Source organism: Palaemon carinicauda, chromosome 14 (assembly GCF_036898095.1).
Source record: "Palaemon carinicauda isolate YSFRI2023 chromosome 14, ASM3689809v2, whole genome shotgun sequence".
Lineage (NCBI taxonomy): Eukaryota > Metazoa > Arthropoda > Malacostraca > Decapoda > Palaemonidae > Palaemon > Palaemon carinicauda.
The window spans coordinates 118,448,616-118,471,459 of NC_090738.1; the positions used below are offsets into that span (position 1 = coordinate 118,448,616).

At 41.7% G+C, this 22,844-nt stretch overlaps 1 protein-coding gene across 2 annotated transcripts in view; it reads left to right on the forward strand.

Moving 5' to 3' along the window:
- Positions 1-22,844, forward strand: part of rictor (rapamycin-insensitive companion of Tor) — a 165,204-nt gene that overhangs the window by 81,837 nt on the left and 60,523 nt on the right. For both annotated transcript variants that reach the window (XM_068387213.1, XM_068387214.1), the window contains exons 17-18: positions 13,387-13,630; positions 21,394-21,556. In XM_068387213.1, the coding sequence (XP_068243314.1) occupies positions 13,387-13,630; positions 21,394-21,556 (407 nt within the window). The remainder of the gene's footprint in view (positions 1-13,386; positions 13,631-21,393; positions 21,557-22,844) is intronic.

A 22,844-nucleotide genomic window follows, 5' to 3' on the forward strand; every position in this document is an offset into this window, starting at 1 on the left:
GTCCTAACTTGGAACCGAAGTTAATCAACGTTGAGCCCGTTATATCGTATTATACCTTTAAAGAATTTAAAACTTTTTAAATTTAATGTTTTATGAAAGAATTTCTTTGATAGTCTCGTACTGTTTTCAAAGATGAACTAACGTTTAGTTTTTTAGTCTACGCAGTTGTTGACGTTCAGGACGTTCAACTTGCGCTCTATCGTTACGATAGAGAGAGAGTGTATCACGGTTTCACTTTGCAGTAAGAGTAAACCTATTCTAGCGTTTCGTTCATTCTTTCTTAGCTTATATGGTTTAAATTCTAAATTAAAGGAACTTTTTATTTGGAAAACCTTTCAGTTTTTTCCTTTAGCAAATAACATGTTTTGACGATATATAATTGGGCTCTTCTCTCAGGTGCGAAATCTAGAGAGAAAGAGAGAGATAGAGACGGAGGGAGAGAGAGGAGATATAACGTTTCGTTCAAGCGGGTAACGTTGTTCTCGTTTTACTCTCCTCCCTAGTCGCTGTAGGGGAAGAAGGTAAAACGTTTCTAGGGTTTTATTCTTGTTCCCAGGCTATGTGCGGTGAGAGATTGTAAACGTAGTTTATTTGATCTAGTGTTTAGTCTCTTTCCCAGCCACTGAATTCTTTATCCTTATATATGTTTTCTGTTGCATTATACGACTGTTTTCGCAATTACTACCTTTTAATGAAGGGTAGGATTGCGTGTTTCAGGTAGAAATCAGTAAAAGTTTCGATCTCAGTGAAATAAGTGCAAAACAGAAAATCAAAGTGATAAAGTGATATGCGCAAAGTGTTACAGTGTTGCGTTCGAGGGTTCGTCTGTTCGTGCCTGTCGTTCACCTAGTCCGGGACCTCTTGCAAGCTCCCAAGCCCAGGGGAGAAGTAATGTCGAACGACTTATGGGTTCCTCAGGCCTTGATCAGCGAACAGACGTTTTTCCCTCCGTGGTTTCGGGCGTATCTACCCAAGATCGCCCCACCCACACAAAGACGAGAGAGCCCAATTACTTCTCGTCTGCGGAAGAGGTTTCTCGTAAGAAACCTTGGACCAAGGTCTCGCAGCTTATTAAGTGCAAGTCGGTCCCTTCCGCGCAAGTCCAACGGCCCAGGTGTAGCCACTGGGTCAGTTCGGACTCGATGCAGTCATCCGACGACTGCACACCTCCCAAGAGAGGCAAGGTGGTACCGCAACAGGCAGTAACTCCGTCTGTTGCCGCACCCGCTGTTTTAGACCCTCAGTCACAACGGACAGTAGCTCCGTCTGTTGCCGCTTTTGTAGACCCTGAGTGGTCTTTACTGCAGTCTATGCAGACTCAGTTAGCTGCGGTTATGCAGGAGTTTCGTGCGGAGAAGGTTAACGCTGCACCCGTTAGCCTACAACCTGCCACGGTTGTGCGCCCAGCTCACGCTGAGGCTGCCTGCTCCCACTCTCCGGCTGCGGAGAGGTTGGCGCTGCACCCGTTAGCCTACAACCTGCCACGGTTGTGCGCCCAGCTCACGCTGAGGCTGCCTGCTCCCACACTCCGGCTGCGGAGAGGTTGGCGCTGCACCCGTTAGCCTACACCCTGCCACGGTTGTGCGCCCAGCAGACGCTGAAGCTGCCTGCTCCCACACTCCGGCTGTGAGAGCTCCTCCACCCATGCGCAGTCGACCCTGCCAGACGCATGCTGACTCTCACAGACGCACGGAGCACTCCGTTGCCGTGCGTGAGCTACCACAACAACAGGAGGGTGGAGTTAAGCTGCCGTGTTTTGACACGGTGCGTCAGCCTCCGCAACCCACTGTGGTTACCGCCACTCACCCGCAGCAGACTAGTCAGTCAGGAGTTGAGGCTTCCCCACACAGCTTTGGTTGTTGCCAACTCACAGACTTCTGGTCTGCTACTAATGCACCAGTGCTGTATGTCCTCACGCACCTGTTGTGGTTGACAGTTCAGTTTTTTGACAGTTCACAGACTGTCAAGCAGTTACATAACGTTGCCTTCTGGTCTGCTGCTAATGCACCAGTGCTGTATGTCCTCACGCACCTGTTGTGGTTGACAGTTCAGTTTTTGACAGTTCACAGACTGTCAAGCAGTTACATAACGTTGCCTTCTGGTCTGCTGCTTATGCACCAGTGAGACCCTCACTGAGATAACCTAGCTTTTCTCAGACAAGGTTCCTGTGGATGAGAAAGTGCTGTTCTCCCTCCTACTGATATTCCTTTGAGGACTCTGTCATTTGGAGAGGAGCCTTAAGCTGCTTAGCCTCCTATGGACTTTAATTAAAGCATAACAAGGCTTCCAGGGATGGTAAATGGTTCCGCTTCAGTCGCTAACCCCGTCTGTTGCCACACCTGCTCCCGTAGACCCTAATGGGCTTTGCTGCAAGACATGCAGTCCAAGCTTGTGTCCTTGATAGAGGACTATTTTATGGAGAAGAACCTTCTGGCCAACAACCTTCCTACCGGTTGGTTGTGCGCCCTGTTGACACTGAGGTTTCCTACTCGCGTCCGCCAGTTGAGGTGGTTCCTCCACCGATGCGACCCAGTGTGGGTTGCCAGTCGCACGTTGACGTTAAGCGACGCTCGGAGGTGGTTGTTGAAGTGTGTCACTAGGAAGACGTTCAACAACCAGCAGAGGTGACTTGTTGTGACGCAGTGCGTCAACCTCAGCAACCCGGTAGGGTGTTGACTGCACAACCCAGACAGTCTAGACAGTTTCGGGTTGACGCTGTACTTCCTCGCGTCCCCATGGTTGTCAGTTCACAGACTGTGCAGCAGTACCATGATATTGCGTCCGGCTTCGTCACGCATCCACCAGTGCGACCGGATTCAGCGAGTCAGACGTTGCCCACTCCGTTGCCGTTTCCTCATCAGTTTCGGATAAGGAACCCTCTGATGAGGACGTTGCTGAACTAGACGATCAACCCCCAGCCCTGCTATCCATCCAGAAGATGCTGAAGAAGGAACGCTGCCCTGTCAGGCTGTGGATGAGTCTGGTAAGGACACTGTCATCCGTGGTTCTTTTGTGTCACTTGGAAGACTACACCTCCGTCCTCTTCTGTATCATCTAGCTTTTCACTGGAAAAAGGACAAGACGCTAGAAGCGGTCTCGATCCCGGTTTCCGGAAAGATTAAGTCTGGTCTGACTTGGTGAAAGGACTTTATCAACCTTAGAAAGGGTCTTCCCCTGACTGTTCAGACTCCCAACCACGTTCTCTTCTCGGACGCATCGGACGTAGGCTGGGGTGCGACATTAGGCGGTAGGGAATGCTCGGGATTATGGAACTCGAGTCAAAGGACAATGCATTTCAACTGCAAGAAGCTACTGGCAGTACGTCTGACCTGGAAAAGCTTCAGGTCTCTCCTTCAAGGCAAAGTGGTGGAGGTGAGCTCGGACAACACCCGGCTTGACGTACATCTCCAAGCAAGGAGGGACCTACTCTCTGACATGGTACGAGATCGCAAGGGACCTCCTCACCTGGTCAACAGGTCTAGACTTTTCACTAGTAACGAGGTTCATCCAAGGCAACTTGAATGTCATAGCAGATTGTCTCAGTAGGAAGGGACAAATAATTCCAACAGATTGGACCCTCCACAAGGATGTATGCAAGAGACTTTGGGCCACCTGGGGCCAGCCAACCATAGATCTCTTCGCAACCTCGATGACCAAGAGGCTCCCAATAGTTTGCTCACCTATCCCGGACCCAGCAGTAGTTCATATAGATGCCTTTCTACTAGATTGGTCACATCTAGATCTATATGCATTCCCTCCGTTCAAGTTTGTCTACAAGGTACTGCAGAAGTTCGCCTCTCACGAAGGGACAAGGTTGACGCTAGTTGCTTCCCTATGGCCCGCGAGAGAATAACTCACCGAGGTACTTCGATGGCTAGTAGACGTTCCCAGAACACTTCCCCTAAGGGTGGACCTTCTACGTCAGCCACGCGTAAAGAAGGTACACCAAGGCCTCCACGCTCTTCGTCTGACTGCCTTCAGATTATCGAAAGACTCTCGAGAGCTAGAGGCTTTTCGAAGAAGGCAACCAGAGCGTTTGCTAGAGCAAGGAGAACATCCACCCTTAGAATCTACCAATCGAAGTGGGAAATCTTCCGAAACTGGTGCAAGTCAGTATCCGTATCCTCGACCAGTACCTCTGTAACTCTAATAGCTGACTTTCTCTTATATCTGAGGAAAGAACGATCTCTTTCAGCTCCCACTATCAAGGGTTACAGAAGCATGTTGGCATCAGTCTTCCGTCACAGAGGCTTAGATCTTTCCAACAATAAAGATCTACAAGACCTCCTTAAGTCTTTTGAGACCACGAAGGAGCGTCGTTTGGTTACACCTGGTTGGAATTTAGACGTGGTACTAAGATTCCTTATGTCAGACAGGTTCGAACCGCTTCAATCAGCCTCCCTGAAAGATCTCACCTTTAAGACTCTTTTCCTGATATGCTTTACCACAGCTAAAAGAGTCAGTGAGATTCATGCCTTCAGCAAGAACATCGGATTCTCATCCGAAACGGCTACATGTTCTACAACTTGGTTTTCTAGCCAAACACGAGCTGCCTTCTCGGCCTTGACCAATATCGTTCGATATTCCAAACTTATCGCATGGTTTGAAATGAACTAGAAAGAGTATTATGTCCTGTAAGAGCTCTTAAGTTCTATTTAAAAACCTTTACGAGGCCCGTCTGAAGCTTTATGGTGTTCAGTTAAGAATCCATCTTTGCCTTTGTCAGAGAATTCTTTATCCTATTTTATCAGACTGTTATATGAGAAGCTCATTCCCATCTGAATGAGGAAGACCAAGCTTTGCTGAAGGTAAGGACACACGAAGTTAGAGCTGTCGCAACTTCCGTGGCCTTTAAACAAAATAGATCTCTGCAAAGTATATTCGACGCAACCTATTGGAAAAGCAAATCAGTGTTCGCGTCTTTTATCTTAAGAATGTCCAGTCTCTTTACGAGACCTGCTACGCTCTGGGACCATTTGTAGCAACGAGTGCAGTAGTGGTGAGGGCTCCACCTCTACAATTCCCTAATTCCATAACCTTTTTAATCTTTCTCTTGAAATGTTTTATTATTGTTTTGGGTTGTCCGGAAGGCTAAGAAGCCTTTCGCATCCTACTTGATTTGGCGGGTGGTCAAAGTCATTTCTTGAGAAGCGCCTAGATTAGAGGTTTTGATGAGGACCTTTAGTATGGGTTGCAACCCTTCATACTTCAGCTCCTAGGAGTCGCTCAGCATCCTATGAGGATCGCGAGGCTCAGTAAGGAAGACGTACTTAAAAAGGCAGAGTAATTGTTCAAGTCGACTTCCTTACCAGGTACTTATTTATTTTATGTTTGTTATTTTGAATAACTGCTAAAATAAAATACGGAATACTTAGCTCATAATAATGTCAACATGTAATGCTGGTCTCTACCCACCCCCCTGGGTGTGAATCAGCTATATGATCATCGGGTAAGTTTAATATTGAAAAATGTTATTTTCCTTAGTAAAATAAATTTTTGAATATACTTACCCGATGATCATAAATTAAAGGACCCACCCATCCTCCCCAATAGAGACCCAGTGGACAGAGGAGAAAATTGGTTCTTTGTTGACATCGAGTACTTGAGTACCTACTTGACAGATGGCGCTGTTGATGTACACCCCCACCTGTATAGCGATCGCTGGCGTATTCCGCCCGTAGGTTTTTCTGTCGGGCAGCAGAGCTGACAGCTATATGATCATCGGGTAAGTATATTCAAAAATTTATTTTACTAAGGAAAATAACATAATTACTTAAAATTTTTGATTTTAAGCTTCCTTTTTATGCATCTTTGTGCTATTTGACTGTATCAAACCTCTGCAATCCATTACCATAACTTGTTGGTAATCAGATATGATACTGTATATGCTAGATTTACAACTCCTAACGAATCTATTACTGGAATCATTCACAAAGCATATCTGCGAATATTATACGGCACATTAATTAATTTTTAATGAAATTAACAAATACACTTTTATAGTAATTTATATTTCATAGGTAATAAAGCTTATTTTTTATGCAAGGACACTTTTCCAATCCCTTTTTTAAGTCGTAGACAAAGTAAAATATCTGTGTAACAGCAGTTGAAACGGTTTAATTTTATCTTAAACCACTGCTTTTCTCTTGATAATTGTAATTTGGTACATGGGCGTCTGCATAGTGCTCTTATTGAAAACTGTAAGTTTGCGACATTGAAACTTAAAAAGTTAATAAAATATTGCAGTTTTGCCATCTTTGTATAACAAATGCTGCTCACAGATTGTTATGATTAGGTGGCCATTGATTATGCTGCTATTACCAGTACAACTTTTATCATTGTTTATGGCAGAGAAGTAAGTGGCCATTTTATTAGGTTAAAAAATATGGGTTCATTAGTTATAATCTTTTCATTAGTAAAGGGAGTGCCATTGGCCATTACCGGTTTTCAATTTGGTAAGAAAGTCTCACCAAATGGCCTGTGGGAAAAGCCTAGAATAGGTTTTCACTTTACCCTTAATTTGAAGATGTGCATAATCATGTCAAATGTATACAAAAATCATTAATAGGATCATGTCAGACATACTGTAATTTTCCTTTTTAAATATTTAACTTAGCCGGTGAATATATAATAGCTGCTGCTCAGCGGCTCGACAGAAAACACACTCAAAAACTCGCGAGCGATCGCTATGAAGGTTGCGGGTGTGCCCACCAGCGCCAACTATATCGGCCAGATACCACTCTTGCATGTAAACAAACCCTCAAATTCTTCTCTGTCGACCTTGACGACAAGACGTATCAATACTCGCTGTATAACCTGGAGTTTTCTCAACATATTTGGTGAAGTACTTCATTTTGGTTTGAGCTTTCACAGTGCAGGTGTTTTTCCTCAACTTAAACTCTTGAACTCTTTATTGGACAGATTTAATTGTTGATGACTTGGATTGTTTTTTGGACTTTCTTTGACTAATTCAAAATGGCTGACCCTTCACAAGTACCTAGATTTCGTAAGTGTAATGCTAGGGACTGTAATAGGCGTCTTCCAAAGGCATCTCTCGACCCACATACTGTGTGTTCCAATTGTCGGGGTAAAACCTGTCAATTGGGAGATCGGTGTGAGGAATGCGTGGGCCTTTCGGAATTCGATTGGCTCGAATACGATAAGTATGCACGTAGGCTAGAGAGAGATAGGGTAAGGAGGAGTTCCTCTAGGTCAGTAGATTTTTCCTCTCCACATGCCCCTGAACCTAATCCTTCCCCTGTAGTGGTTGTACCTAACCCCCTTCTGGCACTCAGGAACCATCTATGCAAGACATGTTACGTGCTATTCATGCCTTGGGGGAAAGAGTTGAAGCGTTAGCAACTGATCGTAATCAACTCATGGCTGACGTTAAAGAGCTTAAGTGTCAGAGTGCCACAGCGGAAAATAGTGGGAAAGTGATTAGTGCGCAAAGTGTTGTGAACAGTGTTGCGACCGAGGGTTCGTCTGTTCGTGCCTGTCGTTCACCTAGTCCGAGACCTCTTGCAAGCTCCCAAGCCCAGGGGAGAAGTAATGTCGTACGACTTATGGGTTCGAGAGGCCTTGATCAGCGAACAGACGTTCCCTCTATGGTATCAGGCGTATCTCACCAAGATCGCCCCTACCATAAGACGAGAGAGCCCATTTTCTCCTCGTCTTCCGAAGGCTTTTCGCATAAGAAACCGTGGAGCAAGGTTTCTAGGCCCCTTAAGCGAAAGTCGGTCCCTTCAGGACAGGTCCAGCGTCCTGGATGTAGTCATTGGGACAGTTCTGACCCGTTGCAGTCATCGGATGACTGCTCGCCGCCTAAGCAGCAACGTTACACAGGCTCAGAGAGTCTTGGTGTAGGCAAGGTTGTGCCGTCTCAGACGTTAACCCCGTCGTTTACCGCACCCATTCCCGTGGACCCTAAATGGGTTATACTGCAGGACATGCAGACTAAGCTCGCCTCCCTTATGGAAGACTATTCTGCCGATAAGGTTCACGTTGAGCCTAGCCGTTTATCTCATCGAGATCCTGGCCTTCAGCTGCCCAAACGAACCTTTGTGCGTCCTGTTGACGTTGGCGTAGCTAAGTCACGTCAGTCACGATATGTAGAGCCTCACTCGATGCGGTCTCGTGTTGATTTTCAGCCGCATTTGGACGTTAGGCCACTTACTAATGCTCCTGTTGACGTTCAGGACGTTCGCCAACCATCGGAGTTGACTTGTTTTGACGCTGAGCGTCAACCACCGCAGTCTAGAGTTGTTTTGACTGCTCAGACTAGGCAGTCAAAACAGTCTCGAGTGGACGCCGAGCGTCCTCACGCACCTGTTGTTGTTGACAGTTCACAGACTGTTAAGCAGTTACATGACGTTGCGTCCTGGTCCGCTACTAATGCACCAGTGCGTGTGGACGCTGCGTGTCAAGCATTGCCAACCCCTTTGCTTGTTTCACAGCAGTTATCAGAGGAGGATCCTTCAGATGAGGACGTTGCTGACCCTCAGCATGATGATCATCCTTCGGATGTAGACGAACCCAGAACAGTTCCTCCATCTAATGGACTTTAAGAAAGTCATGTTAATTTTTAAGGAGTTGTTTCCCGATCACTTCGTTGCTGTTGCTCCTCGTTCGCCGCCGTCTGAGTTTGTTTTAGGCGTACCTGCTAACATGCCAGCCTTTACAAAACTTGTGCTCTCTCGCTCTTCCAAGAGAGCTTTACGGCTTTTAGGCGACTGGTTAGAAACCAAGAGGAGTTTGGGGAAGACGGCCTTTGCCTTCCCTCCGTCTAAACTCTCGTCTAGATCGAGCGTCTGGTATGCCACGGGAGAAGTTCTCGGCTTGGGAGTCCCTGCCTCTGCCCAGGGTGACTTCTCAAGCCTTGTAGACTCTCCCCGCCGCCTAGCCATGAGACGCTCGAAGATTAGTTGGTCCTCCTCGGACCTTGACCATCTGCTGAAAGGCATTTACAGAGCCTTTGAAGTTTTCAACTTCCTTGACTGGTGTTTGGGAGCCTTAAGTAGGAAAATCTCATCGGCTGATAGAGATGTATCCTTACTGATTATGTCCTGTATGGATAAAGCCATCCGCGATGGTTCCAATGAGCTCTCCTCCTCTTTTACGTCGGGAGTCCTAAAGAAGCGAGAGTCCCTTTGCTCTTTTCTGTCGGCAGGTGTTACTCCCTGTTAGAGATCTGAACTGCTCTTTGCTCCCTTATCAAAGTTTTTGTTCCCGCAACAATTGGTTAAGGACATAGCTTCTTCACTCGTGCAGAAGGACACCCATGACTTGGTTGCGTCCTCTGCTCGCAAAGGGACTCCTTCGACATCCTTTTCTGCAAGACCTAGGATAGACACTCCGGCGTCCAGATTTATTCCGCCCTTTCGTGGCAGAGCTCCCAGCAGGGGAAGTACTCGTGCCGAGGGAAAGAGAGGAAAGAAGAGAGGAGCCAAGTCCTCACGTGGCAGAGTCTGACTGCCCGCAGCCTCAGACAGCAGTAGGAGCCAGACTGAAGAACTTCTGGCAAGCCTGGGAGAAGAGGGGCGCAGACCAACAATCTGTGAGGTTGCTCCGAGAGGGGTACAAAATTCCATTTGTACGCAAACCTCCTCTAGCTACTTCCCCCATCGACCTCTCTCCCAGGTACCGAGAGGAGTCAAAGAGACAAGCCCTGAACCTAGAAGTGTCTCTTTTGCTAGAGAAGGGAGCGGTGGTGAAAGTCTCGGACCTTCAATCACCGGGGTTTTACAACCGTCTCTTCCTAGTACCGAAGAAGACAGGAGGTTGGAGACCGGTGCTAGACGTCAGTGCACTCAACGTCTTTGTTACGAAGACAAAGTTCACCATGGAAACCACGAAATCAGTCTTAGCAGCGGTCAGAAAGGGAGACTGGATGGTCTCTCTCGATCTAAGAGACGCATACTTCCACATCCCCATACACCCAGATTCCCAACCTTTTCTGAGGTTTGTTTTCAACAATGTGGTATACCAGTTTCGGGCCCTGTGCTTTGGCCTAAGTCCTGCTCCTCTCGTGTTTACGAGGCTTATGAGGAATGTAGCAAAATTCCTCCATTTATCGGGAATCCGAGCCTCCCTGTACTTGGACGACTGGCTTCTCAGAGCCTCGTCCAGTCATCGCTGTCTGCAGGATCTTCATTGGACATTGGATCTGACCAAGGAATTGGGACTTTTGGTCAACCTAGAAAAGTCCCAGCTGATTCCATCTCAAACTATACTGTATTTAGGGATGGAGATTCGCAGTCCAGTTTTTCGGGCTTTTCCGTCTGCCCCCCGAATAGAGCAAGCCCTGCTCAAAGTCCAACTGATGTTGAAGAGAGAACGATGCTCAGTCAGGAATTGGATGAGTCTAGTAGGAACTCTATCATCCCTGGAGCAGTTTGTCTCGCTAGGAAGGTTACACCTTCGACCTCTCCAGTTCCATCTAGCTTTTCACTGGAAAAAGGACAAGACGTTAGAGACGGTCTCAATCCCGATCTCCGAACCAGTAAAGGCATGCCTGAATTGGTGGAACGACAATATCAGTCTGAGAGAGGGACTTTCCCTAGCAGTTCAGAACCCAAACCACGTACTATTCTCAGACGCGTCGGATTTGGGTTGGGGTGCGACCCTGGACGGTCGGGAATGCTCAGGTCTGTGGACCTCATGTCAGAGGAGCATGCACATCAACGGCAAGGAGCTTTTGGCAGTCCACCTGGCCTTGATGAACTTCGAGAGTCTCCTTCGAAACAAAGTGGTAGAGATCAACTCCGACAATACCACAGCCTTGGCATACATTTCCAAGCAAGGAGGCACCCACTCCCTGACGCTGTACGAGATCGCAAGGGACCTGCTCATTTGGTCAAGAGATCGAGGCATCTCCCTGTTAACGAGGTTTATCCAGGGTGACTTGAACGTCTTAGCAGACTGCCTCAGTCGGAGGGGTCAGGTAATTCCTACGGAATGGACCCTCCACAAGGACGTGTGCAAGAGTCTTTGGGCGACTTGGGGTCAACCCACCATAGACCTCTTTGCAACCTTGATGACCAAGAGACTTCCAATCTATTGCTCTCCAGTCCCAGACCCAGCAGCAATACACATAGACGCATTTCTTCTAGATTGGTCTCATCTGGACCTATATGCATTCCCACCATTCAATATTGTCAACAAGGTACTGCAGAAGTTTGCCTCTCCTGAAGGGACAAGGTTGACGTTAGTTGCTCCCCTCTGGCCCGCGAGAGAATGGTTCACCGAGGTACTTCGATGGCTGGTAGACTTTCCAAGAAGTCTTCCTCTAAGAGTAGATCTGTTACGTCAGCCCCACGTAAAGAATGTACACCAAAGCCTCCCCGCTCTTCGTCTGACTGCCTTCAGACTATCGAAAGACTCTCTAGAGCTCGAGGCTTTTCGAAGGAGGCAGCCAGTGCGATTGCAAGAGCGAGGAGAGCTTCTACCATTAGAGTATACCAGTCGAAGTGGGAAGTCTTCCGAGACTGGTGCAAGACAGCATCTGTATCCTCGTCCAGTACCTCTGTAGCCCAAATCGCTGATTTTCTCTTACACCTGAGAAAAGTTCGCTCCCTTTCAGCTACCACGATCAAGGGCTACAGGAGCATGTTGGCTTCGGTCTTCCGGCATAGAGGCTTAGATCTTTCCAACAATAAAGATCTCCTTAAGTCTTTTGAAACCTCTAAGGAACGTCGTTTGGCTACTCCTGGATGGAACTTAGACGTGGTCCTAAGGTTCCTCATGTCAGACAGGTTTGAGCCATTACATTCAGCCTCCCTGAAGGATCTCACTCTTAAGACTCTTTTCCTGGTGTGCTTGGCCTCGGCCAAAAGAGTCAGTGAACTTCATGCCTTCAGTAAGAACATCGGCTTTTCTACAGAAAAAGCCACTTGTTCTCTTCAACTTGGTTTCCTGGCCAAAAATGAACTGCCTTCTCGTCCTTGGCCTAAATCTTTTGATATTCCTTGCTTATCAGAGATCGTAGGCAACGAACTGGAAAGAGTGTTATGTCCCGTTAGAGCTCTTAAGTTCTATTTAGCTCGTACTAAGACATTACGAGGTAAATCTGAAGCGTTATGGTGTTCGGTTAAGAAACCATCCTTACCTATGTCAAAGAATGCTTTGTCATATTTTATCAGATTTTTAATACGAGAAGCTCATTCCCACTTGAATGAGGAAGACCAATCTTTGCTTAAGGTTAAGACGCACGAAATTAGAGCTATAGCAACCTCCGTGGCCTTCAAGCAAAATAGATCTCTGCAAAGTATCATGGACGCGACTTTTTGGAGAAGCAAGTCAGTATTCGCGTCATTTTACTTGAAAGATGTCCAGACTCTTTACGAGGACTGCTACACACTGGGTCCATTCGTTGCAGCGAGTGCAGTAGTGGGTGAGGGTTCTACCACTACACTTCCCTAATTCCAATATCCTTTTTAATCTGTCTCTTGAAATGTTTTTAATATTGTTTTATATGGGTTGTACGGAAGGCTAAGAAGCCTTTCGCATCCTGGTTGATTTGGCGGGTGGTCAAAGTCATTTCTTGAGAGCGCCCAGATTAGGGGTTTGATGAGGTCCTGTTAGTATGGGTTGCAACCCTTCATACTTCAGCTCCTGGGAGTCTTTCAGCATCCTAAGAGGATCGCTGGGCTTCGTGAGGAAGACAGACTTACAAGGCAGAGTAATCGTCTAAGTCAACTTCCTTACCAGGTACCTATATATTTTGGTTTTGTTATATTGATAACTGTCAAAAACTCTTAGCATATACGCTGTAAACTTAATTAACTCTGGTCTCTACCCACCGCCTTGGGTGTGAATCAGCTATTATATATTCACTGGCTAAGTTAAATATTTAAAAATGATATTTTAATTATAAAATAAATTTTTGAATATACTTACCCGGTGAATATATAAATTAAAGGCCCTCCCTTCCTCCCCAATAGAGACGCAACGGGACGAGAAGAATTGAAGGGTTTGTTTACATGCAAGAGTGGTATCTGGCCGATAGTTGGCGCTGGTGGGCACACCCGCAACCTTCATAGCGATCGCTCGCGAGTTTTTGAGTGTGTTTTCTGTCGAGCCGCTGAGCAGCAGCTATTATATATTCACCGGGTAAGTATATTCAAAAATTTATTTTATAATTAAAATATCATGTTTTTAAACTTTGCTATAAACATAAGTACTGTACAGTATGAATATCCATAGTCTAGAAGTTGATTTGGTTTTTGTGAATAAACTTGAAATTCCATATATTATTGTAGAATATTTAGCGATACATCTGAATGATGTCAGCTCTGTGTTCTGAAGAATGTAAATATTTAGGGATTGGAATTAAAATCAAGGTCTTTTTTGTGCATGTATGCTTACTGTATTGAAATTTATTTTCAGATTGTTAAAAATGCTAATGTCTCCACTTCGCAAGACATATTTGAACTTAAAGTAGCAATTTGGGCTATGGGCCATATTGGATTGAGCAGTGATGGAGCAGGATTCCTCAGTTGTGAAGGTGTACTTCCAGCACTTACTCATTTAGCTGCTACCTGTCCTGTTTATTCAGTCCGTGGTACATGTTTTCATGCTCTCTGTCTGCTAGCGACAACAAAGGATGGAGCAAATCTACTCAGGAAATTCGGTAAGAATTTTTATTATCTATTAAAAATTATTGAATTTGATTTATTTTTTTAATAAATTTTTAGCAAATACCAGGGATGAAGTAGGTTTTTTTGGTGTGAATAAATGGATTCTTCTATGCAGTATTTTGTTCACTTTTAAATCATGAATTTCAGAAATACTGTGTGGTGTAAATTACTTTCACTTCCCTATAGCTGCTGAAAGCTTATTATATAGGAAGACAATGGTAATTGGTCATTCCACATCATCAACTTAATCAACTTATGCCATCTTTCCCCTCTATGATTTCTCTCCATACTCTTTTGTTCTTTAGGCTTTCATGTCAAAGAGTATTATTATTAATATTATTAGTTGCTAAACTGCAACCTTAGTTGGGAAAGGAGGATTCTATAAACCCAAGGGCTCCAACAAGGAGAAACAGCCCAATAATGAGGGGAAATGAATATGCTATATGAAAAATAATGACTAAAGAATATATATCTCAAAGAGTTCTCTTGCTTTGACAACAATTCTTTGCAATCTATTACTTAAGAATTAATTAATGATGCTAAGAAATGACCGGCTTACTCCAAACTGTTTTAGTTTAAAGACAAAGGCCTCACGATTAATATGATCAAAGGTACAGTAGTACTAAGTAAAATTTAGGCCAGTCATATGAACTTAATGACCACAATCAAGGGATTTCTGTACAACATTGGAAATTGTAAGAAAGACATTACATGCTCCAAGGTCTTTGCAAAAACGAAATTACAAACTATGGAACAGTTTTTTACCTTCAGCATACGTATTTAGATGTTTTGTCAAAAGACATTAAAAAACTTTAGATAATGTGGTAGTTATGGAAATTGGGCAGTTATCAAGAGGACTAGAGCTACCCTAAATACATTTACCTAATGGAGTAACCTTATCAATTCTCCAATAAGTACTAAAAGATCCTCTTATTACTAACTTGCATAAATAAACAGACAACTTAGGAATTAAGAAATCAGTAATCTTTATAAAAAACTAAAGGAAAATACCATCTGCGACTACACCTCCATAAGAATCAAGGTCCATCAAGAGTGTTTTAATTTCATGGGACTAAAAAGCTAAACTAGTTAGTTTAGCTTCAGAGAAATGAGAGTGAGGAAGATCAAGTTTCTCATTACTTTGCTTAATGTCAAACATATTGTATCAGCCAAAGGAGTTTCCTTATCATTTGGACAGTGAGTCACAGAGCCATCTGGTTTAAGTAAACGAGGATCTGTGAAGTCTATACCAAAGAGGGCAGATTTAAGGCTATCCCACCATTTATGTTCCTGGGTTGTATTGTACCAGAAAGGGTTTCTTTTATGATCAAATTGTAATCCTTTTCAGTTGAAGCATAAACTCTTTCAGCAACAGTTCTTAGCTGAATATAGTTATTCCAAGTTAAATTTGATCTGTTACCCTTCCAAAGATGGTAGGCCTCCTGCTTTTCTAAATAAATGTGTCTAAAATTATTATTGAACAAGGTTCTGTCTTTTACTTGTTATTTTAACACACAACAAGGGATATGCCTCTCAATTATGTTAACCCGATCCTCATTCAAGAGAACAAGTCCCAATGCTTTTATACAACTGTGACCAATTCAAATGCCAGGTATCACTCAAACTGCCATTCCAGTCTGTTTGAGATTTTATAATATATCTTACAGTATGACACATCAGGGACGGGCTGCTCAGTCTTAATTTCTAACAAAACGAAGGCATGATCAGAATGTCCCAACTGAAAAACCATCCTTACTTGTTATAACACCTGGAGATTCAGTGTATACTAGGTCCAAGTAGTTACCGATTAATGATTTGCTCACAGCCTGAATCACAGGCAAATTCCTATTGTTCTTAACCCCTTCACTATGATGATGTCTTTATACGTTAGAAACATGTCTGGTGATACAGATGGTGATGTCCAGATGCGTCATGATTATTATTATTATGATTATTACAAGCTAAGCTACAAATATAAATCATATGGAGGTTAAAATTACTTGTATAACTCTTATACGCTACAAAAGAGTGTAGCACATGATCGTATATCACAGTTCACACTCTGGAAATTTCACTAAGAATCCCCCAATCTTCCTAATATTAGCCCCTCCTCCTCCTTTCTTCAGTCAATCAGCAAAGTCTTTTTGAATCTAGCCTTTATTTCTTGTTGTGTAAGAGCTGTTTTAGTCTGTTTTTATGTTATTATAGTAGAATCACACTACAGTACACACTACCCAATGGTGACATTCCTTACCAGAGGCTTTACCTAAACACCTCCCCTGACATCCCCAGCTGAGAGGCATAGGGATCCTCACATCTCATCCCACCAACAACCGAAATACTTTCTATTCTAGTCATTATTCATAATTATGTAATGTCTATTTTATTACGTAATATTCTTCAATTCTTCTTCTCTGACTCCCATAAGTCACACCCATAACATAAGCAAAACGTTTTACCAGTAATGGAAGTTGTTGACTCATGACAAGATTTGTTTTTCATATCTTATTCCTTTTTTCTCAACTATCATTTCTACAAAATAATATCTTGAGGTCTTCTATATTTCACATTAGTATTGTTTATTGTTTTCCCGAGTAAAAGTTAGCCTACTGTCATAATTTCCATTTATTGCCATTCTGCGCAGTATTATTCATGTACTTATATGCGCAGTCTCCATTTTCAAAGCCCGCGAAGTACCCTAAGAAGGAATGATCCATTTCATAGTGACAGTCACATGCAAGATGGTATGACAAGAATAAACAAACCTTATGTCTAATGAACTAGATTTATATTACGTATCTCTCTCTAGGCCAGAATTGTTTAATTTTGTCATCAGTTATTTGTTTATCATATACCTTATAAATCATACATTATAGAATACTCCTTGTGTCAAAGGAAACAAATGGATATTTTCATTACATTTCTGTATAACGTAAAGTCCATTATTACTGACGAGTAGTTTTATATCTTAAGAAGGCTATTTATTATGGAATTATTATGGAATAACATAGTCACTCCAATGAACATAAAGTTTTTTTTACATATAAAGTCAAGTGCTTTACCATTATTTTAGAGAAAATTGTATAAAACAAATTTCTTAGATAATATTCTATAATCACTTCACAATGAATGGAAATAATATTTTGGTTGTTTAGAGTGAAATACTGTACAATGGAAAATGAAGCAAACTTTTGAATAATGTATTCTGTTCAACTGTAAAACAAATGAACATGGTAACAAATTTCATATATAGATTGAGTAGAGGATCCGCACCCTCGTAGTGAAGGAATTAACCATGGTAATCAGTAGGAGAAACATAATTTAACCACTCTGTGGTGAGCATTGAAATCACTAACAAGCACAAAAGAGGCTTTTCTTTCATCTAACCATAATGGTAAGAGGACAATCAAAGATAGAGTCATCCAAGTCTGGATTCCAATAGATCAAACAGTAATTGAGGTAGTGATTGGATTGAAATTGTTACTGTCGTTATATGGAGTGATCTTCTCTCTTTTATAGAGGAAATAACATCATTCTTTCTGGAACCAAAATTCCCTAATAGACATGTTTGCAGTAAGATTAAAACCCACACTTCTGTTATATTGATCAGCACAGCTAGATTCAGCAATTTGGAAACTAAACACTATGCTTTGCTTCCCTCCATTCGGCTTTATTTTCCTATCACTGATAAGGCTGAGAACCTCTAATCAGACCAGACCAGGATGGTGCTGGTTTGTATACTGAGGCTTCAGCAAGTGGATCATCCAGGGGAACTACCAGCTGGGGAGAGGTTATTGAAGTACCCACACTACCATAGATTTCACAGGAACTAAGAATGCTATATAATTTTTCTTGAGGATTCCGGAGTGGGTAAGATGAAGGCTTTTCAGAGGTCACTGGTGAAGCTATTGCTTGTTCCTGTAGACCTTCAACAATGAACCTCTACCTAAGTCGAACAAGTTCATTGATCAATGTAATGGAAGTTATAAATTTACTCTATGCTCTATCCTTGTGATTGCAGACTTATTCAATTCCACCTCCAGAAGCTGTTGGTGTCTACTATCAAGTGAATTAAAGGCAGAAGTAATCTGGACACTTCAGCTTCATGGGATTGAGGTAACAATATCTCGAGTTGAAGAAATTTTCCCTAGTTACGGAAGGGGCTTCTGAAAGGGGTTCTCTTCCGTCTCACCAATAATCCCTGCAAGCTGATTCTTGAGTTTTATCAGTGTCAATGTTTCAAAAAGACAATCTTCCAATTAGCTTTGGTTACTTGAAGGGAAAAAAGTGAGCTGTATGCTGTGTACATTGGTATATACATTGTTTTCAAACCTTTCACTTAGTCACACATGGCCAGTGGCTGGAACAATACCACTAGTTCATTTGTCATACCAATTTTGAGGGATGATATTGTTGAGGGCTGTTCCTTTTGTTGGGTAAAACCTATACAGCCTTGCCTCATGAAGGCAACTTATCTCAGGAAGGGTTTCTCTAGGATTTTTCACTGAATTGATAGATGAGTTATGTCTACAAAAATATTGATTTCTTTAGGTTGCAGCATGTTTTTCTACAGACATACTGAGAGGAGTATGGAAAGAAAACTACAGTAAGATCAGCTGTGTATCCTTATTTCTGTCGAGATTCTGGCCATCTTAAGAGTAGCTATGTGATGTTGATCTAATTAACATCACATTGCCTCATGAAGGCAACTTATCTCAGGAAGGGTTTCTCTAGGATTTTTCGGTGAATTGATAGATGAGTTATGTCTACAAAAATACAGTTTTCTTTAGGTTGCAGCATGTTTTTCTAGACATACTGTGAGGAGTATGGAAAGAAAACTATATGTAAGAGCAGCTGTGTATCCTTATTTCTGTCGAGATTCTGGCCATCTTAAGAATAGCTATGTGATGTTGATCTAATTATTTTAACATTTACTTGTGAGATAACGATGCACAAGGGGGAAGGACTATACTCCTTTAGAGCAATAGCCGTAATGTAAACATTTTGCCATTTAGTATTGCCCATCATTATTCTTGATTCGTCTGTGATGGTTTTTGAAGGGTATGAGGTGCTACCTTTCATCCAAAGTAACTCAGTTTGAAGAAGTGCAAGTTCAAACTATTACATTAGTACCTAGGGTTACACAAATTTGCCTTAGATTATTACTGTTGCTTCTGTCTGTAAGCAAAAAATTGCCACTGGGATTTTTTTTGTGGACAAGTGCTAACAAGATTAGCACGAATTAGTCATGCATTGTCCATACACCACCCATAGCGCTCACACCATGTACAAATGATTTTTACCCCATTTTCATGCCAATTTAAAGGGAAAAGCAGTTATTTCTCTATACAATTGTGCTGCCACTAGAATGTTTAATGTGACAGAGGAGATAGTGCATGATTGCAGAAAGAGGGGGGATAATTTAAATCATGGTGGATTCTTAATGAAAAATAGATATTATGCTAATCTAAATTTTATTACTACCATCATTAATGCTACTAGTAAAATTATCAAAAGGTTAGAGAAAAAGAAAGATGAAGGTTGCTGAGAATGCAGCGATAACTCTGTTTACATTTTGTCAGGTGGACTCGCATAGATAAAAGTTGATTTTATTGCTGATATGGAATATTTCCTCAAATATTACTGTACAGGGTGTATTTATCACGAACTTATGCCAATAATTTATCTATTTATCTATCTACCAAGGCACTTCCCCCAATTTTGGGGATAGCCGACATGAAAAAAAAAGAACATAAGAGGACTTCTCTTTGCTCTTCCCAGCCTGACAAGGGATTCAACAGAGTTTGGATGGTACTGCTAGGATGCCACAGCCCACCCTCCCCTGTTATCCACCACAAAGGATGCTTAATATACTGAATCCTCTATTGCTACTACCTCAGTGGTCATCAAGGTGACCGGAGGAAGCAGCAGGGCCTACCAAAACTGCGTCACAATCGCTCGCCATTCATTCTTATTTCTGGCCCGGTTTCTTGCCTCTCTCACGTCTATCCTCCTATCACCTAAAGCTTTATTCACTCCATCCATCCTCCCAAACCTTGCCCTTCCTCTTGTATAAAAGGTAAATATGGTTTGATTACCTTTATTATTGGTTATTGTATCGAAGTCTAAGCTAGCTTACCAATAAACATCGCTTGGAATTCAAGGTGTGATTTTCTTATCTGTTGTATAAGACAACCCCTGATTTTCTTGTGTGAATTCTAGGATTTAAGGGTCATCTTATGCGGAAATATACGGGAGATTCTTTGTCAAAAATGTAAAAGAATGACACCTAAATTTTTATAGAGTATCAATCAAGTGATTTAGTAAGTGATAGTGAATGTCATGAAAGAGAACTCTCGATATTTTACAAAACCTGTTCCTGGAGGGAGATTCTCTTTCCAATCAGTAACCTCCTCTTCCTCCTCCTCCTCACACCAGCTGTGACTCTCCTCAAAGGTAAAGTGAGTTAATTTGTCAATTACTGTACATGTATTTCTATTTTTATTGTGAATTATCAATTTTAATTAATTTCTGATGTTAAGGGTGATAGATTGTTCAATAATTACCTGGTAGGGGTAATAAATTGTTCAATAATTACCTTTACAAATCCCTTAGAAATGAGTGTAATGTGTTTATAAGGGTATTTGTTTGTGTTTATAAGGGTATTTTGGGTATTTCTTATAGGAAAAACAACTTCAAAATATGGGCATTTTAGGTTTCAAGCAAGCTCCCAGAAGAAATTATTGCTGTACTTCATTTTCAGGATATTAGTCTACTTACTAGCAATTCAATGAGATTACCATGGACTTTTGATGTTTTACCTCTTCTTTCCTGAAGTGCTTTACTGACCCATCAGACCAGCTCTCACCGTAGCTGGGTCTCATATCTTCTTATCCTCCCAACAAATTGGTGATTCAGGCTAATTATGATAGATGGGTTTGTCATGAAAAAATGAAGTTTTTGTAACAAAACTAATTTTATACAAATCCATCAATCACAAGAAGTTCCCTCCTGCCAGTCCCCTTGTAGCCTTTGCCAAAAACTAAGATTTTGCAAAGGGTATGTATTCACTCTTGACATCTGTTTCTTAATGATTTATTTGTTAGTAACTTTACACTGGATGAATCTGTAATACTTTGGATATAGTACATCAAAGTACAAGTGTGCAGCAGTACTTTGAAAATAATCTCAATATTAAGTAAATGGCAAATATTTTGTTAGAGTATTTTTTGTTTATGGTCAACATTACACAAAATGCCGAACCAATTTCAACGAAACTTGATGGACATGTAGGGTATGACCCAAGGACAAAGCTCTTAGATTTTGAAGAAAATACATCAAAGAACAAGTACACAGTGGAGTTAAAGCAAATTAAGACTGCTTTGCGTGGCAAAAGGATGCTCTCTACCGAGTGTGCCTCTAGTTCTAACTGATTTGCAAGCTTTACTTGAGAGGAGGAGGAGGTTGTCAGTTACTCCCTGCCATCGTGTTGGAGGTAGCCAATTCTGGTGATTTTCTCTCCGATGTTTTTAAAATTTCCTAAGTTTCATGTTGTGGTGAATTTTAAACTAAGAATTGAAGTTACTTATAATGTTTGTGTTATGGAAACTCAATTTTGATTACAATTTTTTTTCTCTGAACAACCTACTACAGTAGATACTGTATAATGATAGTTCTTTAATATTACTACAAAGCTATGTAAATTAGTGTCGAGTACAAAATTCATAAATTCATTGTGTATTATTATTTTATACAGGTTGGGATAGTGTATGTCGCCATCATCATGAGCAGTGGCAGTTTATTGAAGAAAATTTTGATGGACTTCATGCTATCACCTGTGGCCATGCAGATGAAAATTATATCAATGTTAGAGGTCACCAAATGTCAGAAAGTGATTTTGATGATATGGAAATATCAAAGTAAGGCTTTACGATTTTAAATTAGTTTTAACTTGAAAAGTAGTTGATCTTAATTATTTTAGCCATAGTTTTTTATTAGTTTTTATAGGTTTATTTTAAAAGGACAGTTAAAAAGGAATAGCATTACAGTATATTGATTTTGAACATCAGGATAAGTGTCTTATTAGATCATGGTAAATAGAACAGTAATGTTGCAAAACTCATAGTTAACAATTAAGTATTTTCATTGCTGAAAATCCTAAATATTACCCAATTTAGAAGCATTAAACTTAAAATAGGCTTGAGGTCATTAAAAGTGTAATTTATTATTAAAAAACACTTAGCATAGTTCCAAAATAATGAAATGTGCATGACAAGTTCTGTTAACAAAGTGTGAATTCTGTATGATCTGTGAAGCTCTCTAGTCATTGGATGCAATGCACCAACAGATGGATCATTTATTAGAATCACCAGATCAGGTTCATACTTTCCCTTTAAGCATATAATAATCCCCTACCAAAGCTTAGGAGGAATTCCACTTCCTGTTTAATTGTATTGTAAGCATCTTTACAAAAACCCTAAAATGCTGTATTACATGGAAAGTTTTTACCTTTTTCATAACTTCGTTAGTGTCAACACCCTATACCAATGAAACATTTTATGCCAATCTTGATTTTACTTGAACTTGTCGTCGTCATCATATTGCCTGTAGATTTAATCTGGACAGGGATTCTTTGACTCACTGTCATAGCCCCCAAGACCTGAGCTCATGAAACAAACCTTTCACTTTTTACATACAGTATACTCATACTAAAGTTACAAAACAATTATTTGTAATTGTGTGAATCATGGTTCATTTATTAGAATCTCACTTCAGTAATCTCTCGGATTTCGTAGGCGAAAGCTGGAAGGCAGCCATTAGATTTTAATTGCGAGGTGGCAACCCTACCTAACCTATAACTACTCACTATTCAGTGAACCATGTCACTTTTCACTTATGGCTGGTATGGAGTGGACGTCTCCTCTCTCTCCCTTCAAGGCTTAACTATTTTCCACTACAGGTATTGCTTCTCACTTATTCTTTTCTTTACAGATATGACTTGAGTTTTTATGCAACGCTCCATTCCAGATAAGCCCGTATCTCGGGCTAGATGCTCTCAATCGAGAACTAAAAGCTCATATCAAAAAGTATAAACGCACAATCACAAGATAGACGCTTATGATCACGAACTAGACGCTCACGATCGCGAGCATGAGCAAGACGCTCACTATAACGGTCACAAGCCAGACACTGAATACGAGCTGACGC